The 18,037-nt window shown below is 40.4% G+C and overlaps 3 protein-coding genes across 6 annotated transcripts; 1 reads left to right on the top strand and 2 right to left on the bottom strand.

Annotated features, from left to right (window-relative positions):
* Positions 1-523: 523 nt before the first annotated feature.
* fn3krp (fructosamine 3 kinase related protein) lies at positions 524-3,843 on the bottom strand. The gene is made up of 6 exons (XM_010788327.1): positions 3,594-3,843; positions 3,204-3,355; positions 2,674-2,765; positions 2,436-2,518; positions 2,196-2,318; positions 524-2,085 (listed from the first exon to the last, which is right to left on the bottom strand). Exons 1-6 carry the CDS (start codon positions 3,732-3,734, stop codon positions 1,747-1,749), a joined length of 930 nt encoding a protein of 309 aa, XP_010786629.1. The 5' UTR covers positions 3,735-3,843; the 3' UTR covers positions 524-1,746.
* Positions 3,844-3,958: 115 nt separating this feature from the next.
* arl16 (ADP-ribosylation factor-like 16) lies at positions 3,959-6,074 on the top strand. Of its 3 annotated transcripts, none has more exons than XM_010788326.1 (5): positions 3,959-4,112; positions 4,607-4,662; positions 4,757-4,798; positions 4,958-5,073; positions 5,246-6,074. In XM_010788326.1, exons 1-5 carry the CDS (start codon positions 4,037-4,039, stop codon positions 5,409-5,411), a joined length of 456 nt encoding a protein of 151 aa, XP_010786628.1. In that variant the 5' UTR covers positions 3,959-4,036; the 3' UTR covers positions 5,412-6,074. The 3 variants fall into 3 exon arrangements, 2 of the variants coding, with proteins under 2 accessions (XP_010786628.1, XP_010786627.1); XM_010788325.1 differs by having other exon boundaries at positions 3,963-4,112; positions 4,757-4,873; XR_799977.1 differs by having other exon boundaries at positions 3,964-4,112; positions 4,602-4,662; positions 4,757-4,873.
* A 320-nt stretch (positions 6,075-6,394) lies between these two features.
* Positions 6,395-17,317, bottom strand: epn3a (epsin 3a). Of its 2 annotated transcripts, XM_010788323.1 has the most exons (11): positions 17,029-17,317; positions 13,887-14,618; positions 11,728-11,846; positions 11,178-11,255; positions 10,619-10,708; positions 9,639-9,722; positions 9,221-9,350; positions 8,543-8,698; positions 8,351-8,428; positions 8,028-8,264; positions 6,395-7,006 (listed from the first exon to the last, which is right to left on the bottom strand). In XM_010788323.1, exons 2-11 carry the CDS (start codon positions 14,476-14,478, stop codon positions 6,711-6,713), a joined length of 1,860 nt encoding a protein of 619 aa, XP_010786625.1. In that variant the 5' UTR covers positions 14,479-14,618; positions 17,029-17,317; the 3' UTR covers positions 6,395-6,710. The 2 variants fall into 2 exon arrangements, with proteins under 2 accessions (XP_010786625.1, XP_010786626.1); XM_010788324.1 differs by lacking the exon at positions 11,178-11,255.
* Between the last annotated feature and the right edge of the window lie 720 nt (positions 17,318-18,037).

Raw genomic sequence — 18,037 nt, 5'->3', positions numbered from 1 at the left:
TTTTAAAAGGGGCCATAATAGTGTAAATAATGTTTGTTTTGGCAGTTACAACTGAATGTAATGTTTTCTACTTTTTTACAGATGGAAAGTGTCTTGACCAACAACTTAAGTATTTCTTATAGCTATGCAGGGCATGCAAGCGAGCAAATACAAGCAAGAACAAATAAAGTGAAATGAAGAATACAATTGAAATTGTACAATATAATGTGGTGGTTCATCTTATAATTCAGTCTAGAGAATAGACCAGACAGCATCTAAGACCTGCAAAAATCTAAATGTTCTAGGGGGAGGCCCCCCAAACCCTTCGTGCCATTTCGTCCACGCACATTTTTCAGGGCCATCTCTATTGGGCTCAGGGCCATCTGTAAATTAGCTTAGATGGCCCACAGGGCCATCTCCCCAAATCCTTAATGTCATGCACTGAGCAGGATCTACAGTTTCCAGTATTTTCCGTTTCGTAAAATGATAAAATACGGCGAAGATACTCAAATATGTGCTTCCTTTTTTCATACTTTTGAAATGTATTAACTTTATATCATCGTATCTCCGTGTTTACTGGGTCTTTTTGCATGAAACAAAGACTGGGATATAGTTTCAAGCCAGTACTTTCGACAGAAACACACGGCAATGTTGTCCGGACTGTTGTTTTTATGCGGCACCGGCTTGAACAGGTCATGTGATCTGATCACGCCGGTGTGACGGTCGACTCCAAAGGGTTTATCCCAGTTTTCTTAATTATATGAACAAAATCATCCTTTCCCCGGCCTTGTCAATGTGATTTCATCCTTCTGAGGGATGCTTACATACCAACAGGTTACACTGATGGTTGGATGTCATTTGTCAGTTTTCTTTTTCACTGCCGTCTGCATCCCACTTTTTCTTGCTATTTAAATCAATGAGGAGCAAACTAGCCTACATGTTTCAGGCGTTGATATCTTAGATTTTATTCTCCATATTTTATTGATTATGTTGGTTTATGTTAATAAGCGCATTTGCTAGGAAACAAGACAAAACAGTAAAAAAAACAGCCTGGGAGAGGAGATATTGATTCTGGTGGCGCAGGTCCAACAGACAGTAAGAAGAGCTCTTTATGACGAGGAAGAAGAAAGTGTCACAGTCAACTTGAATACCTTTCATTATCAGGTGGATAACAAATACAGCAGCTCAGAGCTAAGCCTTTGGTCCATCCAAGGATTAATTATTGGTTTAGCAGCCAGTGGACATATAATATTGCAAGAGTCTATTAAAATACAGATTTTCTAGTGAATGCTTCAGTCTGCATGTATCAACAGTCAGACTATAATGATCTTGACAAAGTATAAAGCATTGCAAACTCTGGGAATATGATCATACGATAGCAGCAGACTAAAGAAGCATAGGACCAACTTGAAACTTCTCAGCATATATAATTATAACTAAAAAACGAGCTTAAATACCCGGTACTTGTAGCCTGCCTTTATACTTTAAAGTATACAGTATATTCTTGTTCAAACACACAATGTAAAATAATTAGAAGATGTGAATTCTGTTTGTCATATTTTGGAAGGTGTAGCAGGCAAAGCAGAATTGTTTTGTGTTGTTGGTTCTGTGTTGTCTACACAATATAAACATTGCATTGTTTGAATATAATGTATGTCTCAACACTTAGCCCTACAAGTTCTCTTAAAATTTGCATCTGTCAAAATACATTAGATACTTCAGTGTGAGTTTAACACTAACGTTTTCTACAAGTTATTGTTAATGCAGTTATTTCAGAAGGTCCTTCATAATACTTATTGCAGAGCCTCTGTATCCCCCACCAAAGTGGTTCCAGTGATTCAGATAGTGGAAGAGTTGGTAAAGCTGGTTTCTCTTTGCAAAACCTGGAGCTTTAGGAATCTTTTCATGGTAAGCAGAGTAAAAAGAGCTGTCAAAGCCACCAAACATCCCGGCAATACCCAGCTCATATTCTGAATGACCATAGAAGGAGGCTGGGTCAAAGATGACTGGGCCTTCTGCACACTGTGCTACGTTGCCTCCCCATAAGTCTCCATGGAGGAGAGCAGGGACAATCTCCACATCTGTGAAAAACTGAGGGATCTTCAGCTGTAAATAACAGACACAATATGTAAGTTGCACTGTCAAATCATTGATACAAACATAGAGACATGCATACAATATATTTTGTTCTTGATGGGGTCAAAGTGGAGGTGCACCTGTAGCTTGGCCCATAGTTCACTGGCCTGTCTGTCTCCATAGGATTTCTCCACCATGTTAAGCTGGTGCTGCAGCCTTTGCTGGGAGTAAAATATCACCCAGTCATCCTGCCACTCATTTTCCTGTAGACATAAGGGGAAACAATAAATGCAGTAACACTTAAACACCACATAAATGTACTACACATAGATATTAGAGATTACAAGACAATTGCGTTTTGACAGATTTGTATTTTTTACCTGCGGTAGATATCCACAGCATGTAGGTAAACTGAAGCCAAATGTGTCAACCACAGCAACCTCCATTTGTCCAGCTCCTTTTCCTGTGTACAGTAAAATACATTATACAATCATCCGCAATAAAATAGCATCATATTTTGAGAAGCAACTGTTATTCAGTGTAGTAATGAAAAAAGGATGATTTTACTGTGCATGTGTATTTTTTTGAATGTATGAAGGTGATGTTAAGTTGAATTACCCACTGTCTGCCGCTCTTTATTTAATTTGTCCAACTGTCTCTTGTTGTGAACATGCAGATTTGCCAGCTGCTCGCCTAGGTGGTTTGAGTACCTAAACATTGGGTTTGGAAATAAGTAAAGTATTGTTTGAAAAAAAAAATACTTTTACAGCTATATTTTCATGATGATCTAGCTTTTTGGCAAGATATGTCAGAAATGTCTGTGTGCAAAGACAATGTACACACAGTTTGGATGGACTTAATGATGCGTTGAACTGATGAACTATTGCTGTATCTTTGGTTCCATATAAATATGGCTACTGTTCAACAGTGTGAATGGGAAAGGAGATATATTAGTGATATCATGGCAGGATGCTATGTTTATTAAGTACTATAACACTTGTTAAACCAAATAATACTGTATATCTTACCTAGAGTTAGTATTTTTATACTGGTCCCCTTTACCAATTAAATGCCACAGATACACATTTTCATTTTGCCCTCTATTTTACTGATAAAGTACCAAACACATTGTCGGAGGTAGCTCTTACTTGGTGAGACCTCTCATGTCCAGATGTTCCATCACAAATGCACATCCTCCTGTGTCAAGCTCAATCACCTTCACAGGCTTGGGGACTTTAACAGTTTCTGTCTTTAAAATGGCTTCCAAACTGGCCATCTCCCCATCGAACATCAATTTGGCCTAAATAGAAAATGAGTTTAGGCTGGTGACAAGTCCAGTAGCACAGATCTAAACACTATTTAGCATGATAAATAATTATTGTAATCTTAATAATTTCACAATGTGTGCATAAAGTTTAGTGGCAATCGTTCTAGCTAGCTATAAGAGGGTCTATCTACTGAGAACTTATTTGGCCAGACACCAACTGAATACAAGTCAGTATATTTAATTCAAATATAAAACAATGATAATCACATACCTCTTTCTTGTGATTGATCTTCACAAACACTCTCCCATTGTCAGTATCATAACTCTGGCCCTCACTGATACATCCACCTCCCGAGTGACCCGTTGACTTCAGCATGGCTGTCCCCAGCTCTTTCTTTAATTTAGCTTCCATGGTTATTATTGCCACCAATTTGACAGAATAAAGTGTTGCTAATGCTAACAACAAACTGCACTTGCAGGGCCCGAAGTTAGGGGGGCGTTTTGACCAGGTTTTTGACAGCTTCCGGGGACGGTGATCTTTTTTCTTCCGTTATGTGTGGAATGGTCACCAATCAGAAAAACAGACAGAAGTGACTCATTCATATTTCGTCCTATCACAGCATCGAATGACGGCCACGTGAGCGTTGCCTTGGTGGCAAGTGAAGCTATAACGACTACATGCTAGCATTAGCTTCGGTATGCTCCTGAACAAAAATGAACAGCAATGACATTTGTCTGCTTCTTGGAGCAACTGGCGTCGGGAAAACGTTGTTGCTGAAACGTCTACAAAATATCCTTTGTGCACAGTAGAATGTTTTGAACTACATTTGAGAAAAGGTGGAATATAACAATTAAAGTTAACTGGTTTATCTAGCTAACGTAGGCTAATTTAGCCTGATGAGCTAGTGTAACGTTAGTAATTCCAATTAACTGTTAACTAGGCAAGTTACAGAGTAAGTAATCCATAAACTGTATACAAGCGTTTTGTAGATAATTATTGGATGTGGCCTAATATCTAATCTTGCACCGGAAAAGTACACATTTAGTTGCAAAACAATATATGTAGACTGGATTTGAGCAAATACATTCCACGATACTGTCACACTGTATTTAAATAACATGCACATGTATCAAAACGATTAGTACAAACTGTCCCTTTTATAACTGATCAAACATGTCGTATGATATATCATAAACTGTTTAAATATGATATTGAAATAAGTTGCTTTCTCTAAAGCTGATGGTTATCACCAGTGGATATCTTCCATGACATATTTAGTTTACAGCTCAGTTTGCATGGATTGGAGGAACTGGGCGAAACTCCTTCTACCCTGCCTACAGTAAGTGTTATTGAAAGGTAGCTTTAATATATTCGCAGTTTTTATGAGACAAAGCCATCAATGTAATGCCCTCGTTTTTTTGTAACCTCCACAGGTAGGAACCAACCTGACAGACCTGAAACTGAAAAAGAAGAAGGTGACATTGAGAGAGCTGGGAGGCTGCATGGGTCCTATATGGCCGAGTTACTTCAAAGACTGCTCATCTGTAATTGTATGTTATTTTTACTGTGTTAATTTGCAACAGTTGACAAAAGACTGGTCGCATTATTTGTTTGTTTTTTTGGCTTTCTCATAGTTCATGGTGGACTCAGCCAACATTGCTCAGATATCCGCCTCCTGTATCCAGCTGCTGTCAGTTCTCTCTGCTGAGCATTTGCACAATGCCTCTGTGCTTATTCTATTCAACAAGAGGTGACATTCACACACACATAGTTCACTAAATGTACTTGCCATAGCTGTAAATGGTCAGTATCAGCAGAAGGAACAGAATATGTATCCATTATCTTAATTCCATCTCTTGGTGAGATTTGTTTGTGCCATTGTGTATTTTCTCATTTTATTTGTTATTTTTCCCCTTGTCCAGGGACATGCCCTGCACTATGAGTCTCGTGGAGATAAAGTCGCTGTTCAGAATGGATGACATCATTGCATCTGCTACTCAGCCGATCACAACACAGGAACTCAGTGCCCGCTCTGGACAGGGACTTCAGGAGGTGCTGAGCTGGCTGGAGTCCATCATAGTCAAGTGAAATATCATATGTTTTTTCCTTATGAAAATATGCTCCTCCTACAAGACTTGATCTAGCCTCTTGGCAAGATATGTCTGAAATGTCTGTGTGCAAAGACAATGTACACACAGTTTGGATGGACTTAATGATGTGTTAAACTGATGAACTGGTGCTGTATCTTTGGTTCCATATACATATGGCTACTATTCAACAGTGTGAATGGGAAAGGAAATATATTAGTGATATTATGGCAGGATTTTGTGATTATTAAGTACCATAACTCTTGTTAAACCAAATAATACTGTAGATCTTAACAACAGTTAGTAGTTTTTATACTGTCACCTTTACCAATTAAATGCCACAGATACGCTGCTGGAATGTATGACTAACTGCAGTTCGATTCTCATGTCTAAGTAAAGACTTGTTTTATATTAAAACAAAATAGTCTGATTTCTGTAAGTGATGCAGCATGGTGGCAATGAGTCACTACCAGCAGGGGGCATAAAGTTAACAAATACTGTAAGCCTTAGATTTCATAATTTCATTATAATGCAATGATATCACAGAAAAATTAGAACATACAAAATAATAAAACCAACTAAAGAATGACGCAGTGTTGCAATTACACTCTTATATTTGATGATTCAGTGGATCACAAGCAATTAATTAAACTCTTAATTATTACATTTTCTCATGTTTCCTTACTTATTGTTAATTTTGAAGCACTTCCAGTCCTCCAAAACTATAATTTCATTCAGTTAAGCCCAGCAATTAATTTCACTTGAGTATAATAATGTACACACTGATGTTTTCATCAGTTCTGACGCCAACAGAAATCCACAATCCATACAACTCTTGTCTCTTCACAGGAATAAAACAAATCTATGTGCCTATGACGGCAGAAGTAGTGAGCAGAAGACTTGTTGCCTTCTTCTAAAGCCATAGTCAATTTGCCTGGTAATTGTGGCTAAGTGAACAATTAACAAACTGAGCTTTTGTGTATGTTTTGTCTAAATTGAATTTGCAAAAGGTAGAAGGTTAACATGACACTAATTGTTTCTAATAAAAAAGGTGTTATCAATTGTATATACCCTACTAATGCAATCATGACAAGAGTAGCAGGACAGATCGTTGCAGAGAAGAGTCGAACCAGCTTGCATCAATCTAAGGGTAACTACATTATAACACATTATAAAAACGACTAGAAGTCATACAAGTCCTTGGGGCTGAAGTTCAGTCTTTGATTAGAATTATATTTCAAGAGCAAAATCGAATAGCGTTCCCCTTTTTCTTCGGTTATATTTCCAGTTTAGTTGGTCCTCATAAGAAAGGGTTCTGGCTGCTGTGTGCAGCCTGTGATCCGTCGGTGCTTCCTGAAGAGAAGGGCAACAAGGGCTCAGGGAGGGTCCCCGGCAGGCCGAAGCCTGGCTGGGTGGGGTGAGTGAGGGACATAGGGAGGCTAGTAGGCTGGTGGCTCATTGGCAGGGGCAAGGAGGCACTGTATGGAAGGGAAGTGCCCTGAGGCGCCGAAGATATCGAGCCAGAGCCCAATTGATTCAGAGTTAGTTTGGGCTGCTCAGTTTGGAATGGATTGTTAGGTGAAGGAGCACTCAGCCCTAGACAGAAAAAAAAACAACAGAAAACTATTAGGTTTGCCCCAAAGGAATACTTCCCCCACAAATATGTTCATATTCTCAACCCTTCTGCATTAACAATCACACACATGCCCAGGCACACTACTCGTATGTGCAAGTCAGCTTCATACAGAATGGTTTAAGGACCATGTGTTTGGTGAGTTGTGAGCAAACCAAGTGAATTAGACTGTGATTATACTGCAAGAGTTGTGCGAGAGTTTGTAAATGGATCATTGATATTAGTGATGGGAATTATGGCTCTTTGAAGGGAGTCGGATCTTATGGCTCCACTCCTTTGTGAGAGCCGTTCAAAAGAGCCGGTTTTTTTAAGGGGGAGGGGTGAATAGGTTTATCTGCGAAATATACCTTTTATAATTCAATTAAATGTAGCCCTGTTTTGACTAATGATTTATATGTGTACATATATATCACTTACATTATTCAATACATCCTTTGTACTGAAGTATTCAAAAGTAAAAATTACATTTTTAATATAAATTATTTGCTGTAGCCAATTGTTTTCATTGCATTTACAGATTCTTGTAGAACTACGCTATAAAAAAGCAAATGGCAACACCTATACAAACTGACAACAAATCTTTGCTGAGCCTAATAAATATATTGCAATGCTCAAAACAGCAGCATCCAACAGTCTACTTGGATATTACATGTCACTGCATGCATTCACGGAGCAACCGTAGCGCGGAGATCATCTATAAAAATAAAAAAAAGGCTTGTTCGCGGGCAGGAGCCGGCTCCCGTCGTTCACTTTGAGCTGGCTCGTTCGCGACCGACACATAACTAATTGATATGGTTATGCTACTATCAAACACAGCGCTCTAGATTCTGCATAAATGTGAGAAAAATAACATTTTAATAGATCAGTCTACACAGAACTGATTTTAAGCTAGAGTTTCAGCTATTAAAGTCTCTTGACTTCCCTGGTCTTTCCCTTGTAAAACAAAAATAGTATTGTATCTTCAGCCAATAGTACAGATATTACCTGATAGGAAGGGGTTCAGGATCTTGGCTGGGGGGTTTACTGGGATCAAGGCGTCCAGGTTCACCAAGGAAGCTGCTGTGGGGCCCAGGAAGGCCTCAGGTGTCCTGCATGAACGAGGGCTGGGGGCAGCCAAGCTTTCTCCAAGACGTGACAGGTCAAAAAGCTCAGGACTGCCCTCTCCTCGCCCATTCAAGTTCACCTGGCCTCCATCCATGGCCTCATCAAACAGATCGCCATCTAAAAGCGAAAAAATATTAAGTTCTTACATTGCAAATGTGTGGGATGCACAGAACCACAAAACAGTAAAATAATTCACTGTTTACCTGAGGGGCTTCCAGGTCGAGCACCGGAGTCCCTTGTAGCTCCCATGTGTGCTGAGAATGCATCCATTCGAGAGGAGGCTATAAACATACCCACATACATTTCATTATATTATTTAAATATGTCTTTGTAAATATCTATGTTGCACCTCCTATATTTATTTTTCGGCTGAGCTGCATGGGAGCTTATATTACCTGTGCTGGGAGGGAAGGCCCATTCTTGGCCGGGGGCCTTCAGGTGGCTCTGAGGGTCATCCCAGGGGTCGACTGTGGGCTCCCATGGTGGAGGGGGGCTGTTGGAAGTTGGAGGTGCCATCCAGGGAGGATCTACCCTCTGGATGTTGGTGCTGCCTTTTTTAGTAACAGACAGGTGAATGAGAGAGAGAGAGAGAGAGAAAGAGAGTCTCCTGTTTTAGCATGAACTAAAAAGCAGAACATGCTGTGCCGTAAATATGAAGAATGGGGGGGTTTCATTCCAACACTGTCCTCTAAAATAAGGCGACACATGCTTCTGACTATTATTTACTACACAACTTGGGCTCAAAGGTTCAGTTGGATACTTTTAAAGGAATATATTTCTTCATATTTGCTCTAACTGTCACATTTCCCTGACAGGGGGATTAGAGAAATAATAAGTAAAAAAACTAATTCCGGTTTCTCTGCCTCCTCCTGTTCTGATTATATATCTCATCACAATATGGAAGGATACGGTAACGGTTCCTTTAAATATGATAAAAAGTTACTTTTATAAAATATAGGCAAGGCAAGTTTATGTATATAGCACTTTTCAGCACGTGACAATTCAAAGTGAATATACCAACTTATCCTTTGAACTCTCCTTCTTTAGTCATGGTAAGCTAACTCAAGTCTCACCCATTGTGTCCCATGGATCCCTTATCTCCTGAGGAGCGGCTGCCAGGGGAGGGGCATTATTCCATCGGTGGTCACGAGGAGGCTGAGCTGAGGGCAATGCGAAAACATCTACAAGGTCCATGAAGGCAGTCTGACAAAAACAAGAAAAACAGGGTCAATTTAGTATATTGCTTCTACTCTCAGACGGTTATGAAATCCTCAATGAAAAAGTTGAATTTAATTTTTCAAAAAGTGTAATGCTATTCTGGAGATTTAAAACATGATCCCACCAAATAATCAAGCACCTAATAATTATCAAAAGTCAATATAATTTGTAATTTTATTTTAGTCCTCGAAGCATGAGAAAAACACTAAACTACAATGTATGGTTGTATTTCACCACCCCCATTGAGATATTCCATACCCCAATATTTCATACCCCGCCTTTAGAATCCATCTCATGTTTGCTTTCCTCCAGAGCTTTCTTGAGCGTCAACTCATCTCCTTGGCGACTGAGCTGCTCCTGTCAACAGAAAGACACATGGTCGCCTTTGGGCATGACAGCTTCCAGCAAAATTCCCATATTGTAATTTGTCACTTCATAGTGTATTTATGACTCAACCTATGCTCACTAGCTCCAAAGCCAGCTTGCTTGTTTTTTTCTATGACCCAGATATAGATGAGTGCGATGGGCACAAACCAACCAAATTCTGTGGTCAAACAGAAGAGAGATATCACTCTGATTTCTAACAGAGCAGCTCTATTGTGGCATAGTTAGAGAGGAAAAAAGGGAGGAAAAGGAATGAGACAGTGAGACAGGAGGAGAGAGGTTACACCAGATAAAACAACAGTGATAAGAAAGAAGCAAGTTTGCCATTTTAAAGTGGTTGATAATCATTAGAGAAAACAATAAAAACATGGAGGACGATTCCCTAATCTGTAACCTAAGATTACTTAATTCAAAGTAATGATCTTGAAGATTTCCATTTGAAAAAAAAGTCTATCAAGTAACACAATGGTCATTGAGCCAATGGTTCACCAATAAAAGCACTTGCATGTGTAGTATTTCAAACTTGATCTATGTGGGGACTTTCCCAGGGAAAGTCCCAAGAGTCACACGATAAGTGACCGTTTCATTCACCCAGCTGTGGATGGTTAGGAGAGCCAGAAAGGTTCCCTGGAGCTAGTTAAATGTGAAGTTGCTTACAGTGTTTTTGGTCTAGAAAAGCTGATAAACTATGAAACAAGCAATGACTGCAGCAATAATTGAAAACAACTTCAAAAGGTTTGATCCAAAGACCCATCATCATTTACTGTTTGTTGCCACAGGAAACAGTGACATGAGAATGTAAGTTTAAATCTCAGCATCTCCAAAAATAAAAAGTGTCCCCCCCCCCCAGTGACAACAACAAACCCTACCTGCTGGTGCTCCTCCTTGCTCAGGCTCAGGGCTAACTCAAGCTGGGATTCTTCATCCATTTCCAGTGCCACAGGTACAGGTTTGACTGGCTGGGTGGGGAGGGGGTCCAGGGAGGAAATTACAATTAGTATTTGGTCAACAAAAGGGTAAATAATGCTTGGAAAAACAGACAATACATTGCATGCAATTATAAAGGTGTCCCAGTCCGGCAGAGTAAAAGGGTCCAACCTTCTGCCCTTCCCTGATGCCACACCAGGAAAGTGTTTGACATGATCTCATTCTACTGAACTAAGAGGAGAGATATAATGGTTAGTTAAACAGAAGGATGAAGCCTCTTCTGATTAGTCGCTGTAAACAAAAAAAAACATGTATTTTTCCTGTTCATGGTTAAGTGAAGCCGGATGTAGAAAGGAGAGTGAGTAGTTCATGCAGTAGTTTTTCTCAAAAGGGCTGAGACTCTATCGTGAGGTTGGTTTTTAGTGTGAAGAGCAACAGAAGATGTGCTTTAGAGCAAAGGATGCAAAGGAAGAGTCATCCTATATCCCAGCATACTTGTACCTTCTTGGTCTCCTCCTTGCTGAGAGTCATAGCAATCTGGAGCTGGGTCTGTTCATCAATATCCACTGTAGGAGGCGGCTAGGGTCAAGCAGGAAGGATTAGGAGGACGATTTTTTCAAAGGGAAAGGTAAAAGCTTGATTTAGCTTGAATGATTCTTAAAGAACTCTAACGATTTAAGGTTATTCAGATCAGAGAAGTATCACAGAAACTGCTGTGCACTACAACAAATTCCCATAGAAGCAGAGCAGGAGTCACGGTGGGCAACGCCTGTCCTTGCCATGGAGACGAGGACAGGCTGTAGGAGTGGATCAATGCACACATCCTGTCTGGCTCCTCACTCACAGTTTCCTCGCTCCAAAGCATTGCTCACACGGATTTGTCAAAGAGCCATTATTGACCACATCAGAGAGAGAATTGATGAGATCACTTTCTGTTAAAGGTTTCTGTAAAATGGCGGCCTAGTAGAGACAGGCACTTGTAGTGTGCAGTAGGGATGAGAGGTTTGTGTGTGCTCAGTGTGTGTGTCTGTGATATCTTAGTTAGAGGTACCTTTTCACTTTCTTCTCGGCTCATAGCCAGGGCCAGCTGCAGCTGCAGCTCCTCCTCTCCACTGGTTGATGGCAGAGCCTGCTCCATGTCTGGAGCAAGTCGAGGAGAGGAAGACGAGGCTACAGGGACAGAGGCAGAGAAGACGGGTGTGAACAGAAACATTAACAGATGAAAATAAACAGGAAAACAAAGAAGGAACCCTTTAGGCTGACACTGTTTTTGAATGTTAATTTGATTCCACTGCCCGTTGTTTAGGGCCTTTGCTGGCATTGCTAGCCACGGCCTGCCTAACTCTGCCTGCACCAAGAACAATGGGGCGCCTGTGTGGAGAGTTAGGGTGGTGGAGGGGCAAAGGAATGGACGGGTTGGAGTGGGGCCCATCTTATTACCCTGAATCCTTTGGGTGGGATCCAGGACGCATGTCCAGGTTTGGTGGAGGGGACGGGCCAGGGGGGCCGGCAGTATGCCAGTCTGGGCATCAGGCAGTGGGTCATGGGGCTAAAAGAGGGAAGCTGGCTACACGTTGGCAAAGTCAGGTCTCAGAAACCAATCATTTCCGCTGTGCTGCCCCTCAATATCCCATTATGAGCTGGAATGCTTGCTGGCAATTAGCTGCTGCCAACCTCTTGCCCGCCACCCAAGCCATCAGTATACCACCATGACGGGTTCCTGAAATCTAAAAGAGATCCACCACTATCCTCCCTCTAAAATCTTAAAACGTAAAATCCTCCAGGGCAAAGCGACAAAAAGAGAGTTGGAATTACAGCAGCAGACAAGTGGGCACGCATGCATTACGATCACAAATGTAAGGGTTTGTCTGAAAGCATTCCTCTCTGAATAAAAAACGACTCATTTCAAATATTTGCTTTGATTGTCATAGTGTCTGATGATTTTAAACTTAGAAGTATATGTTTTTACTACAAAACACTGCTTCTATTGTAACATTACACCTGGTAACTGTTTCTACCACATGTTTCTACCACATGTTTCCACTGGCGCACCCTCGTCTACAAAACTTATTATGCAATAAACTTGTTTCACTTAAGAAATATATTGGAGTTTTGAGGGATTATATCTCACCCCCATCTGAGGGCCTTTCTCTGTTTACACCATGAAACAGGCCTCAGATTGTTCTGTTGAAGCCACAGCTCTGCTACTGACTAACACCTTTGAATAAACACCGTAAACCACACAGACAAATGCCAAAGTATATAGTGCACAGCAGGCATACCACATCTACAAAGGCCACACAATGCTTTTTCAAAATATGTTGTACAAATCAATGACATCAGATGTCCTAATCCCTACACCCTCACTGAGGAATCACTTTGGTCCTATATTCTAGCCACCTAACCAACATCTCTACCGTAGCAGACAGATCGTACAGTTATGTAAACATGGTATCCAGTTGTGCTTTCACATTTGATTGAGACATGCACAAACAGGGCCTCCTCTCTTTTGTAAATCCAGTTTAGCTGACATTGCTGTAAACAGGAGAATGAAAGGAATGCAGTTGTCCTACCATCAGTGTCGAGCAAAACTGAAATAATGGAGGACAAAAAAGTAGAAAAGAAATACTCATCAGAGCTTAACCCATTGAGAAACGACAAGTGAAAATTAATTGATGTAGAGATCTCAAACATTTAGCAGAGAGTGAACATATTTAATTTAGGGGTGTAACGATCCCTTGATCTGGATTATATTATATTATTATTATATTAATGGATCAATGTAATGACAGACAATCCATAATAGTGTGAAAACATCAATCACATCACCATCTTAAAGATACACCTTTGTTTTCAAATGTCCAAGTCTTTTTATATATAATTTTTTTAAAGAATATATTGATTTTCATTTAAATGTCAAGGCAGACCTAATTGCAGTTTTTTTTAGCCTAGTTAATTTAAAAGTAGAAATCCTATTTTAATAAAGCTCATATAAACATTAACTGACAGTGTATCTATGAAATGGCTTTTTTGTTGGGATCAAATGGAAAACCTAGACGAGGAATGCTTTTAATCTTTTCTATGATAATTTATAAGGTTACATTTACTCTTATCTGATTAACTTTGACCTGTCATGGGTGCATTCCTGACAAATGACAGATCACATGCCAAAAAAAATAGTTATCATTCATAGTTATCAATGTTACTCACAGTGAAATGAGGATGGTGAGCCTCGGCACCTGCCAGCCTCCTCCGCATAGGCCCCTGCTGGCTGGCTTGTGCGACGTCCCGGGTATGGAGGAGGAATTGATCCGGAGCCTAAGCTACTGCTGGCCCCGGCCATGCGTGTCTTAGTCTTCAGTGCTTGGCTCCTCTCCTTCTTCAGCTTTTCATCATCCTTCAGCAGAGTCACTAGTTGCTTGGCCTTCTCCCGGACATTAACACCCTGGTCCCGTCCATCTCTATCTATGTACTGGAAGTCTCTTAGTGTCTGGATGCTGTAAATGTTCTCGCGGCACTCTTTGGCCACACGCTCGGAGCCTGATTTGATCAGGTAGTCCAGCAGGGTCATTGCCTTATATACGTGGCGCCAGTTTTTACCATGGTCGTTAAGCCGCTTCCAGATCATACCCATAACCTCCTGAAAAGCCACTACATTAAAGGTCAAGTCTGAGATTTCAGACATAAGCGAGCTGGGAGGACCCCAGGGATCGTTGGAGGTGGCCTCCCGTACCTTGACCTCAGCCTCTGTGAAGCTGTTGACCATGTTCTTCACCTGGCGGCGCAGTGATGAGGTCTGCATGATGGCAGTAGCGTTTCACAGGTGGGGGAATAAAATAGTCTAACAGCAGGTCAGCCCACTGCTTTTGTTAGAAATCTGTTCAGTGGAGAAACGCAATGAAGCAGAACTCCTTTACTTCAGTGATGTCCGCAAGTGTGTTCCTGAGGAAAGAAAAAATATATATTTACATTAATATTCGAATGTGAAATATTTCTAGAGAGAACTTTTTCACAGATAATACACACAACAATCTTCTTCAGTTACTCCTTTTGCTTGAGTTACAAACATCACTGCTGACTAGAGCTGAACTCTTACACATTGTTTCACTCAGTAATTGTGTTTGGAAGGAGAGAGAAACCACCCAGCACCTTCCAGCAATGTGAAACACAACACCTGGGCTCAGTTTTCCCTGAAACAACTTGGTGAGTACATACCGAGCACTGTTCATAAGCAATGAGTAGCTTGAAAGAGCTATTCTAAAAATCTATTTCTCAAAATAAAGCAAACATTAGTTTCAGACAGAGGGACTTCAACCTAACCTGTCAGTGTAGATATCTGTGTTTTACTTTTGAGCAAAAAAAAACGGGAGGGGTGAGCGCTCCACCTCCACTATCTTTCTGACCTGATTACATTATCACAGCAGCAGTAGGCCTTCGAAGCATTCAAAGACTGACAAACATGTAACTACTACACACATATCCACACAGTAATCCACCAGAAAAACGTAATTACTTTGCTGTTTTTTACTTTTATTTTACATCAATAGTCATATCTATTTGAATGCATATCACATTGTCCTGGACATTGGACTGCTTTTCCTCACAAAGGCGGGGCAGTGAGTCAGTTGAAAAGGTTTAACTCAAATGTCTGTCTTATCTATTTAACTTGGAAGTGAAATGCATAAACACAAATAATCAATCCCCTTTCCTTAGAAGTAAAGTGCTGTGTCATGAGTAAGTATTTCCAGACTGTTACGAAGCCTGAGATGAGAGATATTAAAATGGTCGATATCCATCCCTATGACAAAACAGATTCATGACCGATGTAAAATACAGCCATGTTGATATTGTCACAAAATGTTTTCACTAAAAACCTTAGTGTTCAACTCTTTATAAACCTCAACATGCTGTGGGCATGCTATGAATAAAAGGTGACAGCACTTGGGTGGCCTGCATTATCAGTCATATCATGAGAGTGCTGTAAATAGATTGGAGAGTGGTAGTAAAAAAGAAAATGCTTGTGGCTCAGCGGACCACAGGTTAAATCTCAAGAGGTGACCAATGCTCGCCTTTCAGTCCCATTATCTCCTGATCCCTGGGGTCACTTGGCTGGAGAGGAAAAGATAACCGTTTCAAATGTTCTCTTCCAGTAATGCCTTTAAATCAAAGAGGAACTGAGCGTGGAGGTTTAATGCAAGTGTGACAATTAAACTGCTTCTTTGACTAGATTTCTAACACAATCTGGAGGCCTCCATGAAAGCTGTTCTTACAGACATAATATAGTTAAACTGATGTCTGACAAATTACTATCACTTCAGTTGGACTAAAAGGCAGTGATGAAAGAAGTAGTCAGATGTTGTACCTTAATAACAAGTAGTAATAATGCCCCTGTGTAAATGAATAAGCATCATACTATGTTAAGTACCAATAGTAAAAGTATACATGTTAAATCTAAATATAGCTACAGTATAATATAGAATTGTTTTACAGTTATTGATATACAATATTGCTTGTACAGCACTATCACATTGCCCTCGACATTGGACTGGAGCTGGTGTTTTTTTGGCTTTGATACAGTTGGGTAGCTAATGTGTAAAAATGTGTAATATATTACATTTTAGTTGGAATTTAAAGTACAATATTTCACTTTAAAATGTAGTGGAGTAGAAGTACACAGTACCATTCGATGGAAATACTCAATTTAAGTAAAAGTACCTGAAAATTGCAGAAGCCTTATTGAGTTAATGTACTTACTTACATTCCCCCTGCTAATAGTAGGTAGATAATGGAAGCACCACTCCCTCCCCACCACTACACACACATTATACTCCTATCAGTCATCCTATCTTTCATAACAAAACGAATACTTCTCCAGCAGCTTGAGTGTAACTTGTGACCTTGACATGGTTACATACTGGAGTAAAGTATTTACTTTGTCTGATTCCACCTATGGTATACTTTTGTAAAGCACATTCTCCAGTTAAAAAAAAAAAATTAAGCACAGTTTAAAGTGAGCCCATCAATTCCTAACATATTTCATCATACTTTTGGGAATCAAGCTGTTCCCGGACCAGGCCTACATGCCCTCCCAGGTGTGTCTGTTATGTCTTACAGATGTTTGGAATAACACAAAAACCACTGGATGGAAACACGGGTCTCGATTTCACTCGTGTCCTTTTTGTCCCAAACTAGGACGAATGGAGCCATTATAGTGCACGTTGCGTCAAATGATATGATCGGGTAGGTGAAAGTGACCGTGACTCAGCTATGTTCGGGAGTTAAAAAAGTTGGAACCTCGACAGAATAACAAGAACACGACCCCGATCCCCTCAGCGTCCACTTTCCCTCTTACCTTCATGTCAAAGCGCGTCAGTGGGGTCCCAACTTGGGGAGGCTTTGGGTGGAAAAAGAAACGCCTCCGTCTCTCGACATATCCCGTAGCTTTCGTGTAGAAAAATGTAACTATAGTTAAAAAAGAAAGGTCGCCTATTCAAAGCAGATGGAAGACGTGTGTGCTCAAAATGAATGCACAACTAAACCCGGTAGTGCTGTTTTGTTATCAAACTTCCTTGAGAGTCTATATCCCAATCCAGGCTTGCAGATGGCAAAGCCCTCCCCTAAAAAACACACACACAGTAAAAATGGATGGATTAGGGAGAGAAGAGAAAGGGAGGGAGGGAGGCCTGCTCGGTGAATGCAGAGTCAGACTTAACCCCTTCACCGCCTGATGAAAAAGCACCTTAGCTCACTGGAGCAGGTGATCACTGAAGAACTACACACAGCTTAACATGACAGACTGTGAGGTGTAAGTGGAGACACACAGGTTAAATCTGATAGTACCCTATCCTAAAAAGATAATGGTTATCCTATATAAGGCAGGATTTCAGCATATCAAAAAAAAATACTGCTAAATATTAATGTATTAAAGGAAGTACCCAAAAGATATAGGATATGGGAGATAAAAACCACTGTGACCAGGTGGGCCCAAATCTATAAGTGAATACTACAATCCCTTTTATTTCCCATAGAGCTATGCTGTTAAGAGTGAGTGAACATCCCAGAGGGATACAACAACAGACCGCATTTCCTTTTCAGCAACTTCCTCATTGCATCTCTGCTCTTTACTTATTCATTAGAGCTAATGGAACGTGTATGCATTATACAACACCCAAATATTTTTTGTGTTTACCCTGGCTTACATCATTCAAAAAGTGCTAAGTAATATCTGTCTCTATGAGAGAAGGATCATGAAGTCGAGGGGGTAATGATTAGCTAACTGTGGGAGAAGCAGAGAGCAGTGGGCTGGTTGACTGAGCAGGATATACAGGAAATACCAGCTCCACCTTGAAACAACAAAGTCA

The sequence above is a fragment of the Notothenia coriiceps genome, unplaced genomic scaffold (assembly GCF_000735185.1).
Source record: "Notothenia coriiceps isolate Sejong01 unplaced genomic scaffold, NC01 NC01_scaffold00031847, whole genome shotgun sequence".
NCBI classification, from domain to species: domain Eukaryota; kingdom Metazoa; phylum Chordata; class Actinopteri; order Perciformes; family Nototheniidae; genus Notothenia; species Notothenia coriiceps.
Note: the sequence above shows the minus strand (reverse complement) of the source record. Positions and strands in the feature narration are given on the sequence as shown.

Coding starts and splice junctions, on each gene's coding strand:
- arl16 (XM_010788325.1), top strand. CDS start 4,037: ATGAACAGCAATGACATTTGTCTGCTTCTTGGAGCAACTGGCGTCGGG. Junction 4,113..4,606: donor GTTGCTGAAACGTCTACAAA/ATATCCTTTGTG, acceptor TATTTAGTTTAC/AGCTCAGTTTGCATGGATTG. Junction 4,663..4,756: donor CTCCTTCTACCCTGCCTACA/GTAAGTGTTATT, acceptor TAACCTCCACAG/GTAGGAACCAACCTGACAGA.
- fn3krp (XM_010788327.1), bottom strand. CDS start 3,734: ATGGAAGCTAAATTAAAGAAAGAGCTGGGGACAGCCATGCTGAAGTCA. Junction 2,766..3,203: donor GACATGAGAGGTCTCACCAA/GTAAGAGCTACC, acceptor CCCAATGTTTAG/GTACTCAAACCACCTAGGCG. Junction 2,086..2,195: donor AACTATGGGCCAAGCTACAG/GTGCACCTCCAC, acceptor TGTTATTTACAG/CTGAAGATCCCTCAGTTTTT.
- epn3a (XM_010788323.1), bottom strand. CDS start 14,478: ATGCAGACCTCATCACTGCGCCGCCAGGTGAAGAACATGGTCAACAGC. Junction 10,709..11,177: donor GCAAGGAGGAGACCAAGAAG/GTACAAGTATGC, acceptor CTCCCCACCCAG/CCAGTCAAACCTGTACCTGT. Junction 8,699..9,220: donor GGATCCATGGGACACAATGG/GTGAGACTTGAG, acceptor TTACTAAAAAAG/GCAGCACCAACATCCAGAGG.